The sequence below is a fragment of the Lathyrus oleraceus genome, chromosome 6, assembly GCF_024323335.1.
Source record: "Lathyrus oleraceus cultivar Zhongwan6 chromosome 6, CAAS_Psat_ZW6_1.0, whole genome shotgun sequence".
NCBI lineage: Eukaryota > Viridiplantae > Streptophyta > Magnoliopsida > Fabales > Fabaceae > Lathyrus > Lathyrus oleraceus.
The window spans coordinates 451,600,470-451,621,996 of NC_066584.1; the positions used below are offsets into that span (position 1 = coordinate 451,600,470).

The following is a 21,527-nucleotide window of genomic DNA, read 5'->3' on the forward strand; positions in this document are numbered from 1 at the left end:
ACAATTGAAAGTGTGCTATGACTGGACAACAATTCACAGCTATGTTACTTGCTGCAAGTGTGGTAACACGATGATAAGGGGATATCCTAACATAGGACAGCCTATGTGCCTGCTGGACTTCAAGAAAGTGTTCATGTAGGAGTGGTTCAAGATGTCAGACTCAAAGTCATGGCATCTGATATGGGTGTACCTGCTGTAAAGCAAGAGTGTGTAACTACTTGATCAGAGCTGTGAAGCAAGATCAAGTGGGTGATGTCTTGATCAAAGTTGTAATGCATGATCAAGAGGGGATATTCTTGATTGAAACTGTGAAGTAAAATCAAGTCTGTAATTCTGTCATTTGTGTGTAATTCTGTTTATTGTGGTCTGTAATTTAAAGTGTTGCTTTGGCAACATTTTTGACAAAAAGGGGGAGTAACACCTGTGATGCCCCAGGACAACAGATTTTTTTCTAAACAGATATTGAAGATACTCTAATCCAGAGGTTGTGCTGCAGCTGATGTTCCACTTCCATGAGTGTGAGTGTGTTTTTGTGTGCTGCTACTAGAAGTTTTTATTTAACTTCTATATGTGTGCTGATATGTGAAGTTTTTATTTAACTTCTATGTGTGTGAGTGTGCTATTGCTCTGAGTGTATTAACTAGTTTTTTTCCTGCTAGATGTGTGTTTTCCGCTGCTGTGCACTCTGTTGTGAGGCCAAAGTGTTTGTCAAAAATTTGCCAAAGGGGGAGTTTGTAGATGTTTGATTGGCTGCATTTTATGGTAAAACACTAGCTGGATTCTAATGTCTTGACTGATGTCATGACATGCTGTGGAGATGTTTGTTTGACTGCATTGTGTGTTAGATCATCTAACTGTACTCTGATGTCTTGACTGATGTCATGACATACTTGAGTAGTATACTGCAGGTTTAGCTAATACGGGACTTACTGAATGTCAAACTAGATGTTATGACATTCATCCATGTAAGCAGATACTGAGGAATAGAACAGTTGGTGTTCTTTTATAACTCAGTATTTATTGTCAGTCTGTTTATCAAGGGAATAACAGACCTGGCACAAGGCCTGCTGTCTGAATGTCAACCTGGATGTTATGACATTCATTATTGACAACATATACTGAATAATAGGCAGGTTGGTTTTCTGCTACATTTCAGTATGTATCTCAGTCTGTTCTTCAGGAGAACAACATACCATGGCATAAGGCCTTATGTGTAAATGTCAAATTGGATATTGTGACATTTATTAATGTAAGCTGATACTGAAGTATGGACTGAGTGGTCCTGTACAGTACAACATTTTGTACAGTCTGTTTTCAGGAAAAGCAGACTTAGCATATGGTCTATGATGTGGAAGTCAAACTGAATGTTGTGACATTCATTCCTGACAGCATATGCTAAATTGTAGGTTGTTTAGTTTCTCTGTTTCAGCATTTTTCTCAGGCTATTCTTCAGGAATTCAACAACTGAGCTAAAATCTAGGAAACAAACAACTAAGCTACAATTAATGAACCTAAAAAATAGCCTATTTGTTAGTACCCTAAGATGTGGAAATTAGGTTAACTTGCTTGACCTTAATTTCAGGAAATACAAGTACAAGGCCCAAGTGCTGCAATATAAAAGGATGGCTATCCTTCATTCAGAACTCGGGGATTTTAGGCGTGAAGATTTTGTTGGTCCATTATACTTCACTGCTGTATTTTTGTGTGTGTCTTGTATTAGGTGTATCTTGTAAGCCAAGCAATTATCACCTAGATGATTGCATTGGACTAGGGTGTTCATTGAGTTGTAAGTGTTGTGTCACTCTAAGCTTTTAAGCGTGAGTGCTATGTATCTTGATTAACACTGTTAAGCACAATCAAGAATTGTTTGAAGTGTGACTTCACTATAAACTTTAATATAATTAAAGGTTGTAATCACTGAGGTGATTGAGGGGGAGTGAGTAGGAACTCTGATCTTAGTGTAAGATTGAATTGCATTGGGTAGGTATTAAGTGATAGGATTAAACAGTTGGTTTAAGGTCTGAATTAATACTATTAATAGTGGATTTCCTCCCTGGCTTGGTAGCCCCCAGACATAGGTCATGTTGGACTGAACTGGGTAAACAATTCCTTGTGTTATTTACTGCACTTACTTTTTAAGTTCTGCATAATTCTTGTCTGCGCAGAATTGGATGTCATAACATCCCGTGTGACATCGAAAGTCTGTTAACTAGAATTTCAGATTTTCGAGTTTCTGGGCATCTGGCCCAATCTGAATCTGCAAAACCATATAGTTTGAGAGGACTAGCAGCAAAAAAGAAAATCCCCTTAGCAGGTATAGACTTGAGATATCTTAGGATTCTAGTGGCAGCCTGATAATGAGGGGCAAGAGGCTTTGCAACATACTGACTCAAATGCTGTACAGCATAAGATATATCAGGCCTGCTATTTGTAAGGTAAATTAGTCGACCAATAAGTCTCCTGTAAGATGAGGTATCAGCTAGAGGTTGACCAGCTGAAGTAGACAACTTTAGATTGAGGTCAAATGGTACAGAAGATGGTTTGGCTGCCAAATAACCTGTGTCTTCAAGCAAATGGAGGGTATATTTCCTTTGGTTCATGAAAATACCTTTAGTTGACCTAGCAATCTCAAAGCCTAAAAAATATCTCAGCTTGCCTAAATCTTTGATGCTAAACTGTTGATCCAAAAGATGCTTAACAGAATGAATTTCATCAAGGGAATTACCAGCTAAAACTATGTCATCCACATAAACTAGTAAAGCTGTGAAACTGGTGGAGGTGGATTTAACATACAGAGAACAGTCGGCTTGAGATTGTGAATAGCCAAGAGATATAAAAAAAAAAAAGTTTAGCATACCATTGCCTACTAGCTTGCTTCAAGCCATATAAAGATTTGTGAAGTCTGCAGACCTGTGGGGAATTAGAAGTAACTAGGCCAGGAGGTACTGTCATATACACTTCTTCATGTAAATCTCCATGCAAAAAGGCATTGTTAACATCTAATTGCTCTAGGTGCCAACCTTTGATTGAAGCTATATACAAAAGAACTCGAACTGTGGTAATCTTAGCCACAGGAGAAAAGGTATCAAAGTAGTCTACTCCCTCCATTTGTGTATAACCCTTTGCCACAAGCCTGGCTTTATATCTTTCTATGGATCCATATGCCCTATATTTCACCTTATAGACCCATCTGCATCCAATTGGTACCTTACCAGATGGAAGATCCACTAATGTCCAAGTATGATTATCAGTAAGAGCCTGCAATTCAACATTCATAGCATGCTTCCAACATTCAAATTTGTTAGCCTGTAGAAAACTGGATGGTTCAGGATTAGAGGAAATAAAGCTACAAAAATGATGAAGATCTGGGGAACAGTTGCTGTAAGACAGAACTGAAGACAAAGGATAAAGAATTTTAGAGGAAGAAGAATTTGCAGAAGTAGAAAAACAATGATAATCAGCAAGGTATGAGGGAGGATTAGAGACTCTAGTAGAATGTCTTATAGGAGGCTGGTCACAATGTGGAGAACTATTATCATTAGTATTCATAGGAGCAGGAGTAGGACTGATGGATAAAGAGGATGGTGGAGAGTTATGGACAGGAGAGCTAGGGCTGATATTATCATTAATGAGGAGGTTGGAAGGAGAACCTGAGTTGGGAGTATTAGGGACATTGGACAAGGTATTGTCTGATGGATGCAGGGTAGGCAAGTTATTGTCTGATGGTTCAATGGGGGTTGTATCGTCACATAAAGGAAGGTCAGGGTTTGTACTATCATCACAGGGAGGAGCAGAACCTTGGCTATCTTGGGAATGAAGTTAAGATTTGAATGGAAAGATGTTTTCATAAAAGATGACATGTCTTGAGACAAAAATACTGTGATGAGTCAAATCATATAGGATATAGCCCTTAGTTCCCTATTTATAGCCTATAAAGACAGCCTTGCGTGCCCTAGGGTCAAACTTGGTCCTATGGGCCATAAGAGAGGTAACATAGCTTAGACATTCAAACACTTTAAGGTGAACAAGGGAGGGAGGCTCTTGGTATAGAATTTCATAAGGGCATTTTAGTTTAAGCAAAGGGGTAGGGAGTCTGTTAATAATATGGATAGCTTGCTGCACACAAAAATTCCACATTGTTAAAGGCACATTGAATTGAAAGTGTAGGGCCCTAGCTACATTAAGGATATGTTGATGTTTCCTCTCAACAATCCCATTTTGTTGAGGGGTTTCAACACAAGATTTTTGGTGTAGAATGCCCTTAGCAAATAGGAAACTGTGTAAGGCTAGAAACTTTGTACCATTATCATACCTCAAGCATTTTACATGTTTATTAAACTGTTTCTCAACATATGCTACAAAGTTTATAAGACTATCTCTAGTTTCATCTTTGGTTTTAAGAAAAATCACCCATGTGAACCTAGAATGATCATCAACTAGAGTGAGAAAGTATTTGTGTCCTAACATAGAGATAGTAGAAAAGGGACCCCATAAGTCAGCATGAAGAATGTCAAAAACATCATTAGTGCAAGTAACACTATCAAGAAAGGGAAGTTTTCTTTGTTTGGCAAAATGACAAGAATCACAAGGGGAAACATTGTCGTTACAAGAAACAAAAGGAAAAACTTTTGCTATGGTTTGTAAACCTTTATGAGATGGATTGCCTAGCCTCATATGCCATATATCACCATCATTAGTAGATACAGAATTACAAGAAGCATGGAAAACATTAGAATGAAGGACATATAAGCCATATTGAAAGTCAGTTATACCAATCGTTTCCATGGAAGGGTTCTGCATAATAGAACAAGAGTTAACAGTGAATTGAACAAAACAATTGTTTCTTTGAGACAATTTTGCTACAGAGATAAGATTTACATTGAAAGATGGAATGTAAAGGACAATGTGCAGTGTTAAAGATGGTGTAAGTTTGACAGAGCCAGAAATTGAAGCAGATAATTGAGAACCATTAGGTAAAGTGACAGAGATAGGAATAATATTGTGATAACTAGTAAAGGCCGAAAGATTAAAGGATATATGATTTGTAGCTCCTGTATCAAGGATCCATAAAGAATGAGACTTACCATTGGCAGTGGAAGACAAAGAATTTAGCACAAGAGGAGATGTAGACATTGAGTTAGCTGTGGAAACAAGTTTTGAATGTTGAAGCAGTGCCAAAATGTTGTTGTATTGCTCTTAAGTCAAGCCATAAGAGGGATTAGTGGAACTTGAACCTGATGCAGGTGTCTCTGATGCATTGTTGGCTGTTGTAGACTATTGAGAACTGAATCCATTGCCTTTGGTCTTGTTCTTGAAGCCTGGTGGATACCCATGCTTGATGAAACAAGTATCAATGGTATGGTTATTTCTTCCACAGTGAGTACAGACACGATTTTGACCTCTTGAACCAGCTGCACCCTGATATTTTCCTCTATACGAATTGGATTTGTTTGGCTGAGCATCATGAGAAACATTCAAGGCTATACTCTCTTCAGTATTGCCAACAACAGGAAGAACTGCAAAAGTAGCATGATTCGTTTCTCTTTCTTGTTGAATCACCAAAGAGAAAGTCTTATCAATATCAGGTAGCGGGTTAATCATCATGATTTGGCTCTTGGAATGAGTGAATTTCTCATTCAAACCCTTAAGGAATCGAATCACATAGTCTTGATCCCTATAATGACGAATCGATCTAGAAGCACCACAAGAACATGAAATCGCAAAGGAACAAGATGGAATTGGACGATAAGTTTCCAATTCATCCCACAGAACTTTCAAATGACTAAAATAATTGGATACATCTAAGGTACCTTGACGGAACTTGTAAAGATCTTCTTGAATGTCAGATATGCGGAAAATATCACTATGAGAAAATGGAACCTGCAGATTCTTCCACACACCCGCAGCTGTGTCAATCCATAGAACCGATCGTGCAATTGATGCAGAGATTGAGCGTTGTATCCACGCAAGAACCATCGTGTTGCAACGAATCCACGACGCATAAAGAACGTCTGAAACAACGGATTTGGGAAGAGTACCGTCGATAAATTTGTCTTTGTTCTTGGAGATCAACGCGATTTGCATTGAACGAGACCAGGTGTGGTAATTTCTGTCATCGAGCAGTGAAGAAACGAGAACAATAGTTGGATTCTCGTTCGGATGCAGATAATAAGGATTAGCAGAGTTGGTAGCGAAATCCGTAAAACTCTGTGCAACCATTGTTGCAGAGAAAATAGCAAGAAGGAAGAAAGGGGAAGAACAATGGCTACCAGAGTTGGGATAGCTCTGATACCATGTCGATAGAACAAATGTTCATCATGAATAGGAGATGAAAAACAGTTAGGTATTCATCAAGAAGAAGAAGTTACATTCAAGAAGAAGAAGAAGAAAGTGTTGTTTCAATGATTGATTAATAATGATTACAACTTGGTTTATATATACAAAATAGTGCTATGTAGTGTAAGATAAAGTGTGTCCTCTATACAATATAATGTGCTATTTCTAATACATATGTTGGAATTGCAATATTAATGTACTGAAAACAAAATTTAATTAAGTATATAATATACATATTAGTTGCCGTGCTGTATCATGTTGCTATAATGTTCAATGTCAAGTAATTTTTATATAGCCTATTCATAAGGAAAACATATATAGATGATAGTAACATTGATACAGGTTAATTTATAAATAGGCATGATGATAGTAATATACATTCTATATGTATTTATGATAGCATATTATTATAATGCATTTATAATTCAATTTATCAAAAGTTAGCTATGCATTTATTGTTTATATATACATGTACGCTAATGTTATTGAAATAGTGTTGTTTATATTTATTTGCTTTGTGCATACATTCAAACAGTTGTATGTCAAATGTGCAGATATGTTGATAAAGCATCGAATGATACCCTGTATACTGATAATTATAAATTAAAACAATTGAATTTTTTAAATTGAATTTTTTAAAATTCTTTATCAATAAAATTTTGTTAATCACCAAAGTGTAGTGTTTATGATTTCAAAATTATGCGATTGATGTTGAGAATGTATCAAGTGTGAGTAGTATGGATAATAGTCCCACATTGGTTGTGAATGTGGAGACTGGAGCATTTATAAGTGAGAGAACCCATTCACCTATAACCTTAAGGTTTTTGATGAATATGTGGTGTGCCTCTCACAAAGAGGTTACTCTACAAAAGAAAGTCCCACAGTATTCAATGCTCCCTTGTGAAAAACTCCACCGACAAATGGTATCTACAAAAAAAATGTGGAAGTAAGAAGAACTTTCACTTGAGGGGGAGCATTGTGGACTCACACTTGAGGGGGTGTTGAGAATGTATCAAGTGTGAGTAGTATGGATAATAGTCCCACATTGATTGTGAATATGGAGATTTGAGCATTTATAAGTGAGAGAATCCATTCACCTATCACCTTAAGGTTTTAGGTGAATATGTGGTGTGTCTCTCACAAAGAGGTTGCTCTAGAAAAACAGTCTCACAATGTTCAAAGCTCCCTAGTGAAATAACTCCCCCAACAATTGAATTATAACTTAGATGTTATGTGAATAACATATTTGTGTTCAATGAGATTTATCATTGTAATAAGGTATATAAAGATCATCCAAAGATAGATCATAATTTATATAGACATTTGAATTTGAAGTTTAATGTAACTATTGAATCTCAATCCCGGGATGTAGAATTTGAGAACCTTATCACGAGGGATAAGGAATTCGAGATTCCCACAAATAAAGAAGCTCGTGAGGAAGGTTCTCCACGAATTATTGAAACAACAAATATGAAGTTCTTCATGGATTGTTGAAACACAACCCGAACTTAGATAAGCAAGAGAGCCCAAAAGGCCTAGGATCTAGGATCGAACAAAACTGACGCTATCCAAGATGAAATGGATTCAATAATGTCAAATCAGAACTTGTCGATCTACCTAAAAGATCAAGACCCATTGGATGCAAGTGGGTGTTTAGAAGGAAGTATCATAATGATGGTACACTAAACACCTACACGCCTAGATTAATGACCAAGGGTTTTAGACAAAATGAAGGTGTTGGTTATTTTGACACATATGCGCTAGTAGCAAGCACAACAAAAATTAGAGTATCGTTTGCATTAGCTTCTTTGCATGACCTTATAGATCATCAAATAGATGTCAAAATAATATTCCTAAATAGAGATCTCGGTGAGGAGATCTATATGGATCAATTGGAAGGTTATGTACTTCCTAGTAATGAAATAAGGTGTACAAGCTTGTTAACTTCTTGTATGGATTAAAATAAGCACTGAAGCAATGACATTAAAAGCTTGACTTTGTCATTGCAAGATTCACCAATTAAGAGAGAGACAAACAACTTAGGGGGATGTTTTTTTTATCAAAACATGAATTCAAAGAGTTTGTCATCATCAAAAGGGAGAGATTGTGAAGAATAAATCTTACGTCTAGTTCAGTTTTGATGAAGACAAAGATTATCAAAGAAGAAAAGGATAAAAAATGTCATGTACATCAATGAGGAACTTGATCAAGAAGGTTTAATATAGAAATTCAAGTGGAGATTTGAGATAAGTAACTAAGGTGTTCATTTCAATTTATACTATACTACTTTAAATTGTTCATAGTTTCATCTCTCACTTCATCTAAAAACATTCTTGCATCATCATGCATGATTATCTAAAAACCTTCTTCATCTAATTCTTGTTACAAGTGTTTATACACAAAATTGTGTGAGAATATTATGATATTCATTTGTCTCTGTGTTGACTATATGATTGATCATTAGCAACAAGATGAATGGAGTTTTAGAAACAAAGAGGTTTCTAACTTTCACATATCAACATGAGAGATCTTATACTAGTTGACACAATTTTAGGGTCAAAGTAAAGCGAAATAGTGGGGGTTATGAACTTAGTCAAACACACTATATTGAGAAAATGCTTGACAAGTTCAAACACTCATGCTTTAAGGAAATGACCACTCTATTTGATCATAGTGTCAAACTTCAAAAGAATGATGGAAGAGTTGTGGCTCAATTAAAATATGCAAGTGCATGCAATGTACTTGACTCAACATAGCATTTGCAATAAGTAAAATGAGTAAATTTTACTAGCAATACAAATGGTGAGTACTGGAAGGACATCATTAGGATTTTTGGCTATCTTATAAAAACCAAAAATCTCGGTCTCAATTATGGTAGATTTCCTGCCATATTAGAAGGATATACAGATGCGAGTTAGATGTCGAGTGTTGAATATCATAAATATGCATTTTGGTGGATATTTACAATAGTTGGGGTGAAATTTCTTGGTAAAACAAGAAACAAATGTGGACCAATCTCTCAACCATAGAATTAGATTTTTAGGCTCTTGCTTCTGCTTATAAAGAAGATAAATGGTTTAAGGACCTTATGTTGGAAGTTTCATTGGCTAAAGACAATGCCTCAAAGGTGTTGATACATTGCGATAGTCAAGCCACTTTATCTAGAGCATACAAAAGTGTATAACAGAAAGTCTAAGCAAGTAGGACTTAGACATTCTTTTGTGAGAAAATTAATTAAGGATGTAATCATTTCATTCGCATATATATGACCGAGCTATAATTTTCCTGATCCATCTTCTAAACCACTGGCTAGAGATTTAGTAAAGACTATCTCGAGAGATATGAGATTAAAACTCCTTGAATAAGGATTCCGACAATGATATAAACCTAATCTAAAGTTAACAAACCTTAACCTAAGATTCAATGGGTAACAACAAGTCGTTGATTTGGATGTTAGTGCAACATTCTTTGACAATGCTGACTATTACATATTGATGGTTGAGTTTTTCCAAACTCTTAATGAAGTTATATATCGATGATATCTATCTCAAGAAATACATACAAAATGAACTTCACCTATATGAATTTCGAGACGATGTTATCTCAAAATGAGAGTTGGAGTTTCTCTCATGAAAAATTCACGAAAACAGAAAAAGAACATGACCATAAATAGTGTTAGGCAAGAGATGTATGTGAAGAACCACTCAAGAGTGTGTGTAAGGCAACGCCGGTTTAATCACAAGGGATAAAAGTTTAAAGCAATTCTACCTAAGATTTCGATTAGACTTTGAGTTATCCTTACTAAGGTTAAGTTCAAATTGAAAGATACTTAACTGTATTAACACTCTTTGTTTCTTTTTCTTGAATTGGTATTGTCATTATTAGAACAAGTGGGGGATTATTGTAAATTATTAACAATTAACAAAACCTTGAATATGTTCAAAAAAATGACAAGAAAATATGGAAGTGAAGGTTAATTTTTTTAATTCAGAAATAGGCAACACTTGTATAGTATTGTAGTAGGCAGTTTGTATTTTGAATTAAGAAATAGGCAACACTTCATGAAGTGTTGACGAATGTGAAACAATACAACCTTTGAAAGTTGTTGCTGTAGGAAAAATAGTGCAACGTTTGAAAAGTGTTGTTGTAGGCGAAACAATGCAACATTTAGCAAAAGTGTTCATGAAAGTGTGTGTTTCATCAAGGGTCGTAACCTTATGAAACAACACGATTTTGACCTATACATTTAGTATTCCCAATTCAGAAAAATACATTAGAAAAGTCTATCTTCTTCATACAAAATCTCAGATTTCGTCTCTCCTACATTCGAGTTTTAATCGGTCTTGTGCAAATTCGAGTATAGACTGAATTATCTTGGGTATTTTTGCATAGAAACTCTAAGACAATTTGAGGTTACTTGAAATACTATAAGGAAAGTGATTTGCTCACGATTCTAGCCTCGATCCATTTGATTTACAATCAATTTTCTAATAGGATTTTCTATTTTTATTCTTTTTACTAGAGTGGTCGAAAGTTATTTCTACTAATAATATGCATTGGTTTATATTTATGTGATATATGTGCTTGTTCTTGAGTTTGTATTTAATGGTGGTAGATATATAAGCATTAGGTTGCCTATTTGTTTTTAATATTTAAATAATTTGCAATTTTTATTTAATAATTATTTTGATGGGTAATTGTATCATTTCTATTATTGTTGAAGAGAAGAAGAAAAAAATCTACCCTTACAGGCCCCGTGCTTAAGGGACTGTGAACCACCATGTTTCTTACTTAATCACTTTTCCTCTATAAACCTCGTGCTTGAAGGAATATGAACCGATATACCTTTAAAGGCCCAAGCTTACTTGGCAACAATTGGCCTCGGCCCTCTAGGGATAGAGCTTGCTAAGCCCTTGGAGAATAATCAAAATGGAATGGGTGAGTCAGGACGATTTTGAGTCATATCAGTCTAACAAGTTGTAATAGAAAGGATGAAAATTTAAATGGCGATGAGGTCGACTCGGCCCTAGGTTAGGAAATTAATTCAACCCCACTGACTCAACTACAACTCATGTGATAGTTATGATAAAGGTTACACGCACTCAAACAAAAAGACAAGACAAATGGATGTATAGGCGTAACAATCATAACAATTAAGACTATTAAGGCAGGAATAAGAGATACCTAAGTACACTAGTAGACTGGGAAGAAAATACATGACTTATTTAAAGAACACTTAGTGTATGTTTGGTTCTACGGTGAAAAAAATGTGCTTTTGAGCTAACTGGTTATGCAAAGTGATTCTGATTAAAGTACGTTAAATGTAAAGTGATTTATGTTTAGATAACTCTATGTAAAACTAATTTTAACAATAAAATTTAATGTAAAAATAACGTTTAAACTCAAAAGTTGCCAATACTACCTTCAAGAAAAATCAATTATGGAGGCATAACTAATTCTACTTTAGAAAAAACAAACACCTCAAAATCATTTCAAAATCAATTCTACACCTTTAAAAATGCTTTTGGATCTTCCAAAAGCTAAAACAAAGATACTTTAAACTAATTCTTTATTGTTTCACTCTCAATAAGAATACATGTGAAATACTTTTTGTAACTACAAAATATATAACATAATATAAAAATATACTAAAAACATGAATATTACCTTGCCACTATCACCGTCAATCATAGAGGTGGCAAAACGGGCCCGGTCTGCTGGGTATGCCCATTTTGCCCGCACTTTAGTGCGGGGAGGATCAAGGATTTATGCTGTCACCCTCTAATGTGTCCGCCCCGCCCCGCCTAAACGGGACAGGCATGCCCGTTTGCCACCCCTAGTCAATCATATGAAAAATATATTTTATTTTTTTTAAAATTAACATGAAATATTAATAAACTTTGCAAACGAATGTTATGGGATTTCAAATAAATAAATTCTACGGTGAAGTCATTAAAACAACTTTTTTGGTCTATTCACAATTCTGGTCAATCAACAAAGTCCCATAAACTCTACAGTGTCACATATGATTATATGGTTCATGTCACTTACTGTCCTCATATCTATTAATATTGCAACTAAGTCCATAACATATTAAATATTATATTTTGAAAATCAAAATTCAATAAAAAATGTAAAATATTCTCACGATATTTTCAACAACAACTTCATATTCTTTCCTTAACATGTAGAATTACCCACATCCATCATCTTCTTCCGCTTGTAAAAATACCATAAAAAATCTTATTCCTAGCTGTTATAGTGAACACGCATTTCCAAACTGTTTATAACGAGCACATGTTTCATCTTCTTCTTCTGCCATGGTAAAACGAGTTTTCTTCCCAACTTTATACAATGAGCGAACCTTTAATATTCTTCCATACAATCGCTCCTCGCACAATTTGTTATTGTTCGTATTGATAACATATTTGCTAAAGTATTTGGGTTTAAATTTTAATGATTTGAATTTGTTATATTATTTCAATTAGGAATTAGGTTTTACAATGTGTGTTGTTATCTGTAATTGGATTTCAAATTTAAGGATTCTGATTTTTAATATGTTAGTTCTTCATTACGTTAGATAAATTTTATTTAAATTTGGGAATTAGGTTTTATGATTGATGTCGTTATTTGTATGAGATTTCAAATTTAAGGATTTTGATTTTCAATTTGTTAGTTATTCAATATGTTGGTTAAGATTTTGTTTCAATTTGGGAATTAGGTTTTATGATTCATGTTGTCTTATGTTGTGTTATATGTTAGCCGATTTCAGATGGATAACTACGATGATTCTGTTGGTGTTGATTTGAACAATGTCCATTACGCTGATTTATCCGAAGATGAGTATATTGGTGATGAAAATGTTAATGATGTTGTATCTAGTGGACATCAAAGTTCAAATGATGAAGACAATGTTAATAATGAAGATGATGAGGAATCAGTTGGAGCAGAGTGGTTAAATAGCCAAACGATTATAGGTGATAGATTGGTGAGTATTAATTCCATTACTTCAGATGAAATTTCTGCTATGGAATTTGGAAATGTGAGTGAAGCTTATGAATTTTATTATAGGTATGAAAAATGTAAGGGTTTTTCCATTAGGAAAAGCAATGTTAGGCAAAGAGGGTCCGAAGGTAGTGAAATAATAGTAATGAGGAAGTTTGTATATAACAAACATGAATTAGGAGAAAAGAAGCACTTTTCTAGGGTAGATAGGAAAAGAGATCGCTGACGTATGATTCGTGATGGGAAAATACGTAGTGTCAACTTTTGAAGAGGCCCATAACCATAAATTAACCCCATCAAAGTTTGTGCATTTACACCTCACTTATCGTCAAATTTTTGAAGCAAATAGAGCTCAAATTGATGGTCTTCAGTCTCTTGGAATCATAACGTGTCATATAATAGAATATATGGTTGCTCAAAAGCGTGGATATACTGATGTTGGTTTTACAAAGAAAGATTTGTACAATCATTTTGATAAAAAAATGTGTGTTGTTATTAAAGATGGTGATGTTCATGTTGCTTTAAATCATCTCAATGTGAAATCATATGCCGAATTTATGCTATATGCAAAATATTCTGTCAATAATGGTAGAAAATTGAAATCACTTTTTTTTGGAAGACGACACTAGTAGATTAGATAATTTTTTGTTTTGGTGATGTTGTTGCATGACACAACTTATAAGAAGAACAAATACAATTATCCATTGGTTATATTCTTTGGGTGTAACCACCACTAACAAACTGTTATATTTGGTGTTGCATTGGTGTTAGATGAAATAACAGATACGTATAAGTGATTATTGAGGTGTTTCTTACAATGCATAGAAAATAAATATCCAAAAGTAGTGGCAACATATATAGATAGGGCTATGAGGGAGTCTATAAAACAAAATTATCCTGATGCAACCCATCAGTTGTATGCTTGGCATTTGAACATGAATGTAGGTAAAAATATAAATATTTGGGGAGAAAATGAACTTAGGGGTTGCAAAAACATATGAGAACAAGTCACTTTGGGCAACTACATATCTACGTGATACATTTTTTGGGTCATATAAGAACTATGTCTCAATGTGAAGTTGTTACTGCAATAATGAAGACTTATGTAAGGAAGAAAGGGTGCATTTTTGAATTTATGCATATATTTGAATAGGCTTTGAGAGAGTACATAAATAATGAACTTGTTACTGATTTTAAATCAAAGTTTTTAATCCTGTGTTGACAACTCATTCACGTCTAATTGAGAGGGATGTTTCTAAAACTTATATGACAAAGATTTTTAAAGAAATAAAAGAAGAAATTATGAAGGTTGGTGCACTAATTATGAAGGAATGATTATCAGAAAGGCTAACAATAGTTTTTACATTGACAAAATATTGTGAGTTTGGTTTTTGAAAGAGAAGTTGTATATGATGCTTCAGGTGTTCATGTAGATTACTTTATTTTTACGGACGTCCATGTTCTCACATTTTTTATTTCATGAAGGAAGAGCATATTGATCACATTCTTAGTAGTTTGATTTTGTCGCATTGGATAAAGGATGACAAAACTGGGATTTTGAACATGGATTCAATGGGGAAGTAGATTCGAATCTGATTGAGCTCGCTCGTTTCAGTGTTTATTGTTCACTTTTTACAACTTTTTGCAAGTAAGCTTAAAGAAAGAATGGTGTTTATGGGAATATAATAGATGGCATAACGAATCTGCAGAAAAAAATTGTAATTTTGACGACCCTATTGGGACCTAAAAGTCATTTGTAGGTGATCCAATAGTAAAGAGAAAATGTGCTTCAAAGAAAAAAAAAGAATGAAACTAAAACAATCAGACACTATAAATACTACAATAGTACAACTCATGATGCGATTAAAACATCCCTTTATTGTGATATGAATCTTATTCTTAGTATATATCTTACATTGAACATTATATTTTAGCTATTTCGGTATATTTTCTCAGAAACACAAGACGGGACATATGAACAAAATACTGAGTTCGAGTCAATGTCGTTTAACTGATTCTTCAATCAAAATACAAAGGTATATTTAGTTTTATTAATTATATTGTATTGATATTTATTTTTAAATATTAATTAAACTTTTATATTAAAAAACTAAAGGGAAATCCAGATGTAGTGTTAGTAGTGGCAAAAAAAATGTTCACAACCACCACAAAGTCAATATGATAACGTTACAACCACGCCACATATGGATGTTACCAGCAGATGTGTGAGTCTAATGTTTGGACTTCAACCTATGATGATTGTGGGGTCGTCTGTAATTCATCAAATGCATGTGGTACAACCTATGTACCTAATGTATGGAATGTCCATTGGGGAAAATTCAAACTCGTGCTTCAGTCTGCTGCAACATGTAATGAAATTCGGTAGTCATTGATGTGGTTTTTTTATTAGTAAACAATGCCTTAAAATTTCTAGTGATTTTTAAATAGATACTCTTAATGAATAATTAAGTTTGGGATGTAATGTGATTATTATTCGTTTAATGTTGAACAATATATTATTTTTAAGATTTCAGAATGTTAAAGCACTGATAAATTGTTCATCTTCATATCAATGTATAATCCATTAAAATTTATTAGTTTTGATGTAGTATATAAAATAGACCAAATCAGGCCCAATTGATCAGATTTGATATTCTTATCGAATAGACTCAATCGGCCCCAACTTAATTATCATTCTTATTAGGTTTGTGAAAAAATTTGATAGTGGATTTTAGTATACAAAATAGACCCAATCGAGCATGGTTGAAGTAAAAATTGCAGAATAAAAAACATGAAATTCATTATCATGAATGTTGGGAATGCAATTTCAATCCTTTGAAAAAATTCTTTAAAAAAACATGTGTAATTCACTTGGAGTGTAATATCACATTTCTAGGAAGAAAAAACTTGAAAAAAGTGTTGGGTCAAACATGCATATTTTGGCTTTGGGACGCAAATTCACATTCGGTCCTTTTTATGCATTCAAGCAGTCAAACTATTAATAACCTTTGGATCTTAACCACACAGCATAAAAAATCAACATTGATTTTCATAAAATAATTAAAAAAACTAATTTTAAAACAAAACTGTTTGCGTATGTAATAGGATTTTGTCATGGTGTTGTAAAATCAAAATTGGGTTTCACATAGTCCTGTCAAATGCGGGGCTACTAACAACAAATAAAATAAGATTATTATATAGAAAGGTAGGGTTAGGGTTGGGTTATTAACTATTGTACCTTCCAATTTTTCTTCTGCGCATTGTCTTGAAATGGACACCTATATTTCAATTTCTTCCTTATCTACCAGAGTTTTTGCTTGAAATGCCCCTATTTTGAAAAAATTGTCCCAATATACCCCATTCTGAAAAAAAAATCTCAGTCTACCCCTTTTTTAGTTGGGCCTCGTCACTTGGTTTGACGAGGGGATGCTGAATTTTTTTTGCCTTGTAGGCTCGTCACTTGAAGTGATGAGGTGTTAAAGAAATTCGTTTTTTATTTATTTATTTATATTTTAAATAGGATATTAAATACTAATAATAATTAATATAATTGTTTTTTAAATATTAATTCTATATTTAATTAATATAATTGATTTAATTAAAAATAATAATAATTTGTTTATAAAAAAATATTTAAAATAAATAGTAAATAATTTATAATAAATAGTAAATAGTAAATAATAATAATAATTATTATTATTATAATAATTTGTGATATTATTATTTTTGAAATATTAATAATAAAAATGAATAATTTTTAGAATATTAATAATAGAAATAGTTGGTGTTTTATATATTAATAATAAAATTGTTATTTTTCCCTCCAAAATGTCAATATTTTTTTGGGAATGATATCTTTCCCGCCAAAAAGTTTTTGTGTTTGTACTGTCTCGGCCAATGATTTGTCGAGTATTCAACTATTAATTTTTGTATAAGTAGCAGAACTTGTAGAAATGTAACTCAGACCACAAAATCCTTTCTTTAGTTCATAATGTCTGTTTGTGGTCTTGTATTTTATGGACACGGTGAAAAAATGAGTGTTTGCCTTGATCCGCAATGGAATTTCAGAACACTGATTTCTGCCATCCACACTGGCTTCCGACAGTTGGGCGGGCGTCGTATGAAGGTGAGGAAAGTAGAGTATCGTTGTCCATACATAACGTTGACTGATGCAAGCCTCGATGGTACGTACATGTATTACCTGGATCGTATAGAAAATGATGAAGATGTCCAATGTATGTTTTCGGCACATAGTGGTGAAGTTAATAGAGGAGTTGAAGGTCCACTTGTGTTGGTTGTTGTTGTTGATTAGTTTTTTAATTACCAGTTGTGTTGGTTGTTGTTGTTGTTTAGTAATGTGGTCTTACTTTGTAACCATAACCCTTTGATTAACAAATGTATTTCATAAATGTTTGTTCCCAAAAGACATTAGAAATACAAAATGGTTTATATATATTATGTGCATAGTAGTTAATAAATAAATAAATAAACATAGTCATCTGAACGGATATTTAAAACAACAAGATAATCATCTGGAAGGTCTTTGGGATGATCCTGCAACATTAGGACATTTCCTACGCATGTGTCCTATTTCGCGACAAATTCCACACCTTCTCTTCTCCTTCTCAACGTCATCCATCTCGGTTCTAATCCTGGTGCTGTTTGGGCGCCCTTTCTTCCTCCTTCTCATAGAGTCGTCGTGGCAAAGAGTAAATCCTTCATATTGTGGTCAATTCTCCTCATGGGGAAGTCCTAGGAAACTCTCCTGATAGACCTTGAAGACGTTACGAATTTTGAAGACGTCTGGAATGTGAATGGAATAGTCCTGACGTATGCTCGAACATACTGCGATTACATGGGAGCAAGGTAAGTGAAATGCCTGAAATTTCCCACAGTCACAGTGTTGTTTCCTCAGATCAACGCTGAACGTTCCGGTTGGTTGACCGTCGTTATGATTAATCTTCTCTTGGACCATGAAATAAAATCTCTCTCGGTCGAACTGCATGACGTTATGCGTGTTAGCTTTGATGACTTCCTCAGCCATCCCCTTGTTGCAGTTATCAGTGAAAACCTGCCCAGAGGCTAACATTTTTGTCCACTGATGGCCTCTTTTACCAAATAGTGATCCTAAACGATAGTGCGTAGATTTGACCAATGCAGTGATTGGAAGGTTCCGGGTTTCTTTCAACACCGCATTCATTGCTTCTGCTAGGTTAGTTGTCATGTGACCCCAGCGTTGCCCTCCGTCAAATGCCCTTGCCCACTTCTCGCGAGGGATGTTGTCTATCCATGATAAAGCGTCGTTGTTTGTTCTTCGGATTTCCCCCCGATAGTAGTTAAACGTTGCCTCTGTTAACGCATAACCCATGTTAACAACTATTTTCCGCAGATCCTTGTCTTTAATCTCCCGCATGATGTTTTGCGCGATATGTCTGATGCAATAGACGCGTGATGAAGGAGGAAACTGCCATCCATTTTCCGGGTTGTTGTATGCACTCTTTATTGATTCATGCCTGTCTGATATTAGGCATAGATTTGCTTGGGGGGTAACATGCATTCTCAAATTCTTAAGAAAGAAACTCCAGGCTTCCTTTGTCTCACTTTCAACCAATGCGAACGCTATCGAAAATATGTTCCCGTTCCCATCCTGTGCCACAGCCATCAGAAGAGTCCCTCTGTACTTGCCATACAACCAAGTTCCATCAACCTGCACAATTGGTTTACAATACGCGAAGCCACGTATACATGGTCTAAACGCCCAAAACAGACGATGAAATATCCTTTGGTCACCCAAGTATGAACCATCATTTGAAATCACAGGTAGGGTTTGTAATTCTATAATGGTACCTGGCAGATATGTTTTCATTACAAGTATCCACTGCGGAAGATCGTTGTAAGATGTCTCCCAATTTCCATAGAGCGACTCAACCGCCTTACACTTTGCAATCCATGCCTTTTTGTATGATATGATATACCGGTATTTCTCAACAACATGAGCAATGATAACCTTCACCTTAAGAGAAGCGTCCCGATTTACAAGCTCCATTATGCTCTTGCTAATCATTTCTGAACTGAGTTTTGTATGGTCTTGTGACATGGAAGTGGTTGTGCACGTATGAGGCCCACTAGACTTACCAACTCTCCACCTTGAGTTGCCCTTGCGCAAAGAGACCCTGCATTTGAAATTGCATGTTGAATTTCTACATTTGATGACAAAACGTACACTGTCAGATTTAACCACAGAAAAATCTAGACTACGTTTTATATGCCATTGTTGCAACGCCCGAAGACACTCTTCCTTATCTTCATACTCTATGCCCTCCTCTATTTCGTCAAAGTTGTGAGTTGGTATGAAACTGCCAAAAATGGAGATTGGTTCAGCATCATCCAAACTTATGTTTTGCATGTGCGCAGGTGGGTTGTACAAACTAATTGGTTGCGCTCTTAGTGCAACGACCGGTGTGTCGAATATGTCCTCATTGCCATCGTCATCGCTAACACCGAATAGATCTTCAAATCGAACCTCCTCAAGATCATCCTCACTATTCTCTCCCACCTCTTCATTTGGTATGAAAGGTTCATTATTTTGAGTCGGCTCTTCATTAATGGCTTGACTTATTGCATAGTCGTGTGATTGTACAGATTGCGTTGGATAACAGGGATTTTCGTTGTGAGACGGTTGTTCCTCAACATTGTCACTCGGTTGCTCTTCAAGATTATCGACTAGACGAACATATATCTCAATGCTGGGTAATTGAGATAATGTTACATGACATTGAAACATCGATCTGACATCTTCGTCGGTCTTAATCGGTGTCATTATGTGAAAGACGGTATTATCATCTCCATTAAATAATGGTTGAAGGTAAATGATGTCTTCAACATAACGTTGCAACTTCTTTTCAATACGGTCTTTTAAATGATGATAGTCGGAGTTGATGTGGATTTTGAACATAGTTACATTCGTATTGCAAAATGAGAATCCCTCACTTTCATCTGTGAAAAGTGATCCTTCGGAATGGATAGAAACAATTAAATTTCTTTGAGCCATAGATGTGTAAAATGAGGATTTGAGTTGGTGTGATTATAAATGAGAATTTTAGTTGGTGTGAATATATATGAGGATTTGGTTTGGTGAATGTAAATGAGGTAGTAGTAGTATTTATAGGAAATATCAATTTGATTTGGTAAGCATAATAAAACAAAATCCAAATCACATGATATTTCTAAGTTAAATAGAGGAGAGAGAGAGGGAAACGCGTGCTGAAAATGGAATGTGATACCTCGTCACTTGGAGTGACGAGCCAAAACCCTAGGCATAAAGCCCTCGCCATTCCATTTGACGAGGCAACAAAGAGAACGAATGCACTCGTCATTCCATTTGACGGGGGGATGAAGAAGTAGGTACAGCTCGTCAATCAAAGTGACGAGCCATTGGTGCAGGAAATTGGCATTGAGTTTTCCCTTCAGCATGGGAATCTAACGTTGCAGGGAATCCTTACAAAGTTTTTTGCATGCATTACATGCCATGCAAGAGTCTAATCCTCTACTATTCAAAATTTTACCAAAGTTTTTTATTATAATTTTACCACTATAAATATTCAATACTTCTACACTTCTTACTCATCATCTACCTACAATTTCTATTTCACACATTCTTACCCTCTTCAAATATTTACTCTCTTCAATTTCTACACTTCCTTTCAAGATGTCTTTCCTATGGATGGGCGAATCACACCGTGGGACGGCGGCCAACATCGCCGAATACGTAAGTCTCATTCAAATATTCATTTTTATTATCGTTTTTTATTATCGTTTTTTATTTCCGTTCTTTATTAGACCAAATATTCATTACTGTTATTTATTTTAATTTCAGCAAGATGGAAACTTTCGGGTTCATTCGCATTCATATATTCAACCAAGTGCGGTTATAATACCGTACTTGGAGCTAGCAGGTTTTGCGAATGTGGCAAAAATTACAAGTCTAAAAGTAGACTATAAACTCATTGTGGTATTGTTAGAGAGATGGAGACCGGAGACACATACATTTCATTTACCAACCGGTGAATGTACCATCACATTAGAGGATGTGAGCATGTTATTCGGTCTCCGAATCCATGGAAAAGCTGTCAATGGGCCAACAAACGTAACCAATGACGTTTACATGGAAAATTTGGGAATCCAAC

At 34.9% G+C, this 21,527-nt stretch overlaps 3 protein-coding genes across 4 annotated transcripts; 1 reads left to right on the forward strand and 2 right to left on the reverse strand.

The window, feature by feature from the left end:
- Positions 1–5,274: 5,274 nt before the first annotated feature.
- LOC127096199 (uncharacterized) lies at positions 5,275–6,219 on the reverse strand. Its single transcript, XM_051034801.1, has one exon. The coding sequence runs from the start codon at positions 6,217–6,219 to the stop codon at positions 5,275–5,277; it is 945 nt and encodes a 314-aa protein (XP_050890758.1).
- Positions 6,220–12,510: 6,291 nt separating this feature from the next.
- LOC127097173 (uncharacterized) lies at positions 12,511–13,882 on the forward strand. 2 transcript variants are annotated; one of them, XM_051035684.1, is made up of 2 exons: positions 12,511–12,659; positions 13,099–13,882. In XM_051035684.1, the coding sequence occupies exons 1-2, from the start codon at positions 12,634–12,636 to the stop codon at positions 13,565–13,567; spliced, it is 495 nt and encodes a 164-aa protein (XP_050891641.1). In that variant the 5' UTR covers positions 12,511–12,633; the 3' UTR covers positions 13,568–13,882. The 2 variants fall into 2 exon arrangements, with proteins under 2 accessions (XP_050891641.1, XP_050891642.1); XM_051035685.1 differs by having other exon boundaries at positions 12,517–12,659; positions 13,109–13,882.
- A 4,188-nt stretch (positions 13,883–18,070) lies between these two features.
- Positions 18,071–20,392, reverse strand: LOC127096200 (uncharacterized). The gene has a single exon (XM_051034802.1). It carries the CDS (start codon positions 20,390–20,392, stop codon positions 18,071–18,073), a length of 2,322 nt encoding a protein of 773 aa, XP_050890759.1.
- Between the last annotated feature and the right edge of the window lie 1,135 nt (positions 20,393–21,527).

Bases quoted from the DNA above. Each gene is read 5' to 3' on its own strand.
- LOC127096199 (XM_051034801.1), bottom strand. From the start codon at position 6,219: ATGGTTGCACAGAGTTTTACGGATTTCGCTACCAACTCTGCTAATCCT.
- LOC127097173 (XM_051035684.1), top strand. From the start codon at position 12,634: ATGTTTCATCTTCTTCTTCTGCCATG. The intron at 12,660-13,098 runs GTAAAACGAGTT...GTTATATGTTAG, and splicing joins CATCTTCTTCTTCTGCCATG to CCGATTTCAGATGGATAACT.
- LOC127096200 (XM_051034802.1), bottom strand. From the start codon at position 20,392: ATGGCTCAAAGAAATTTAATTGTTTCTATCCATTCCGAAGGATCACTT.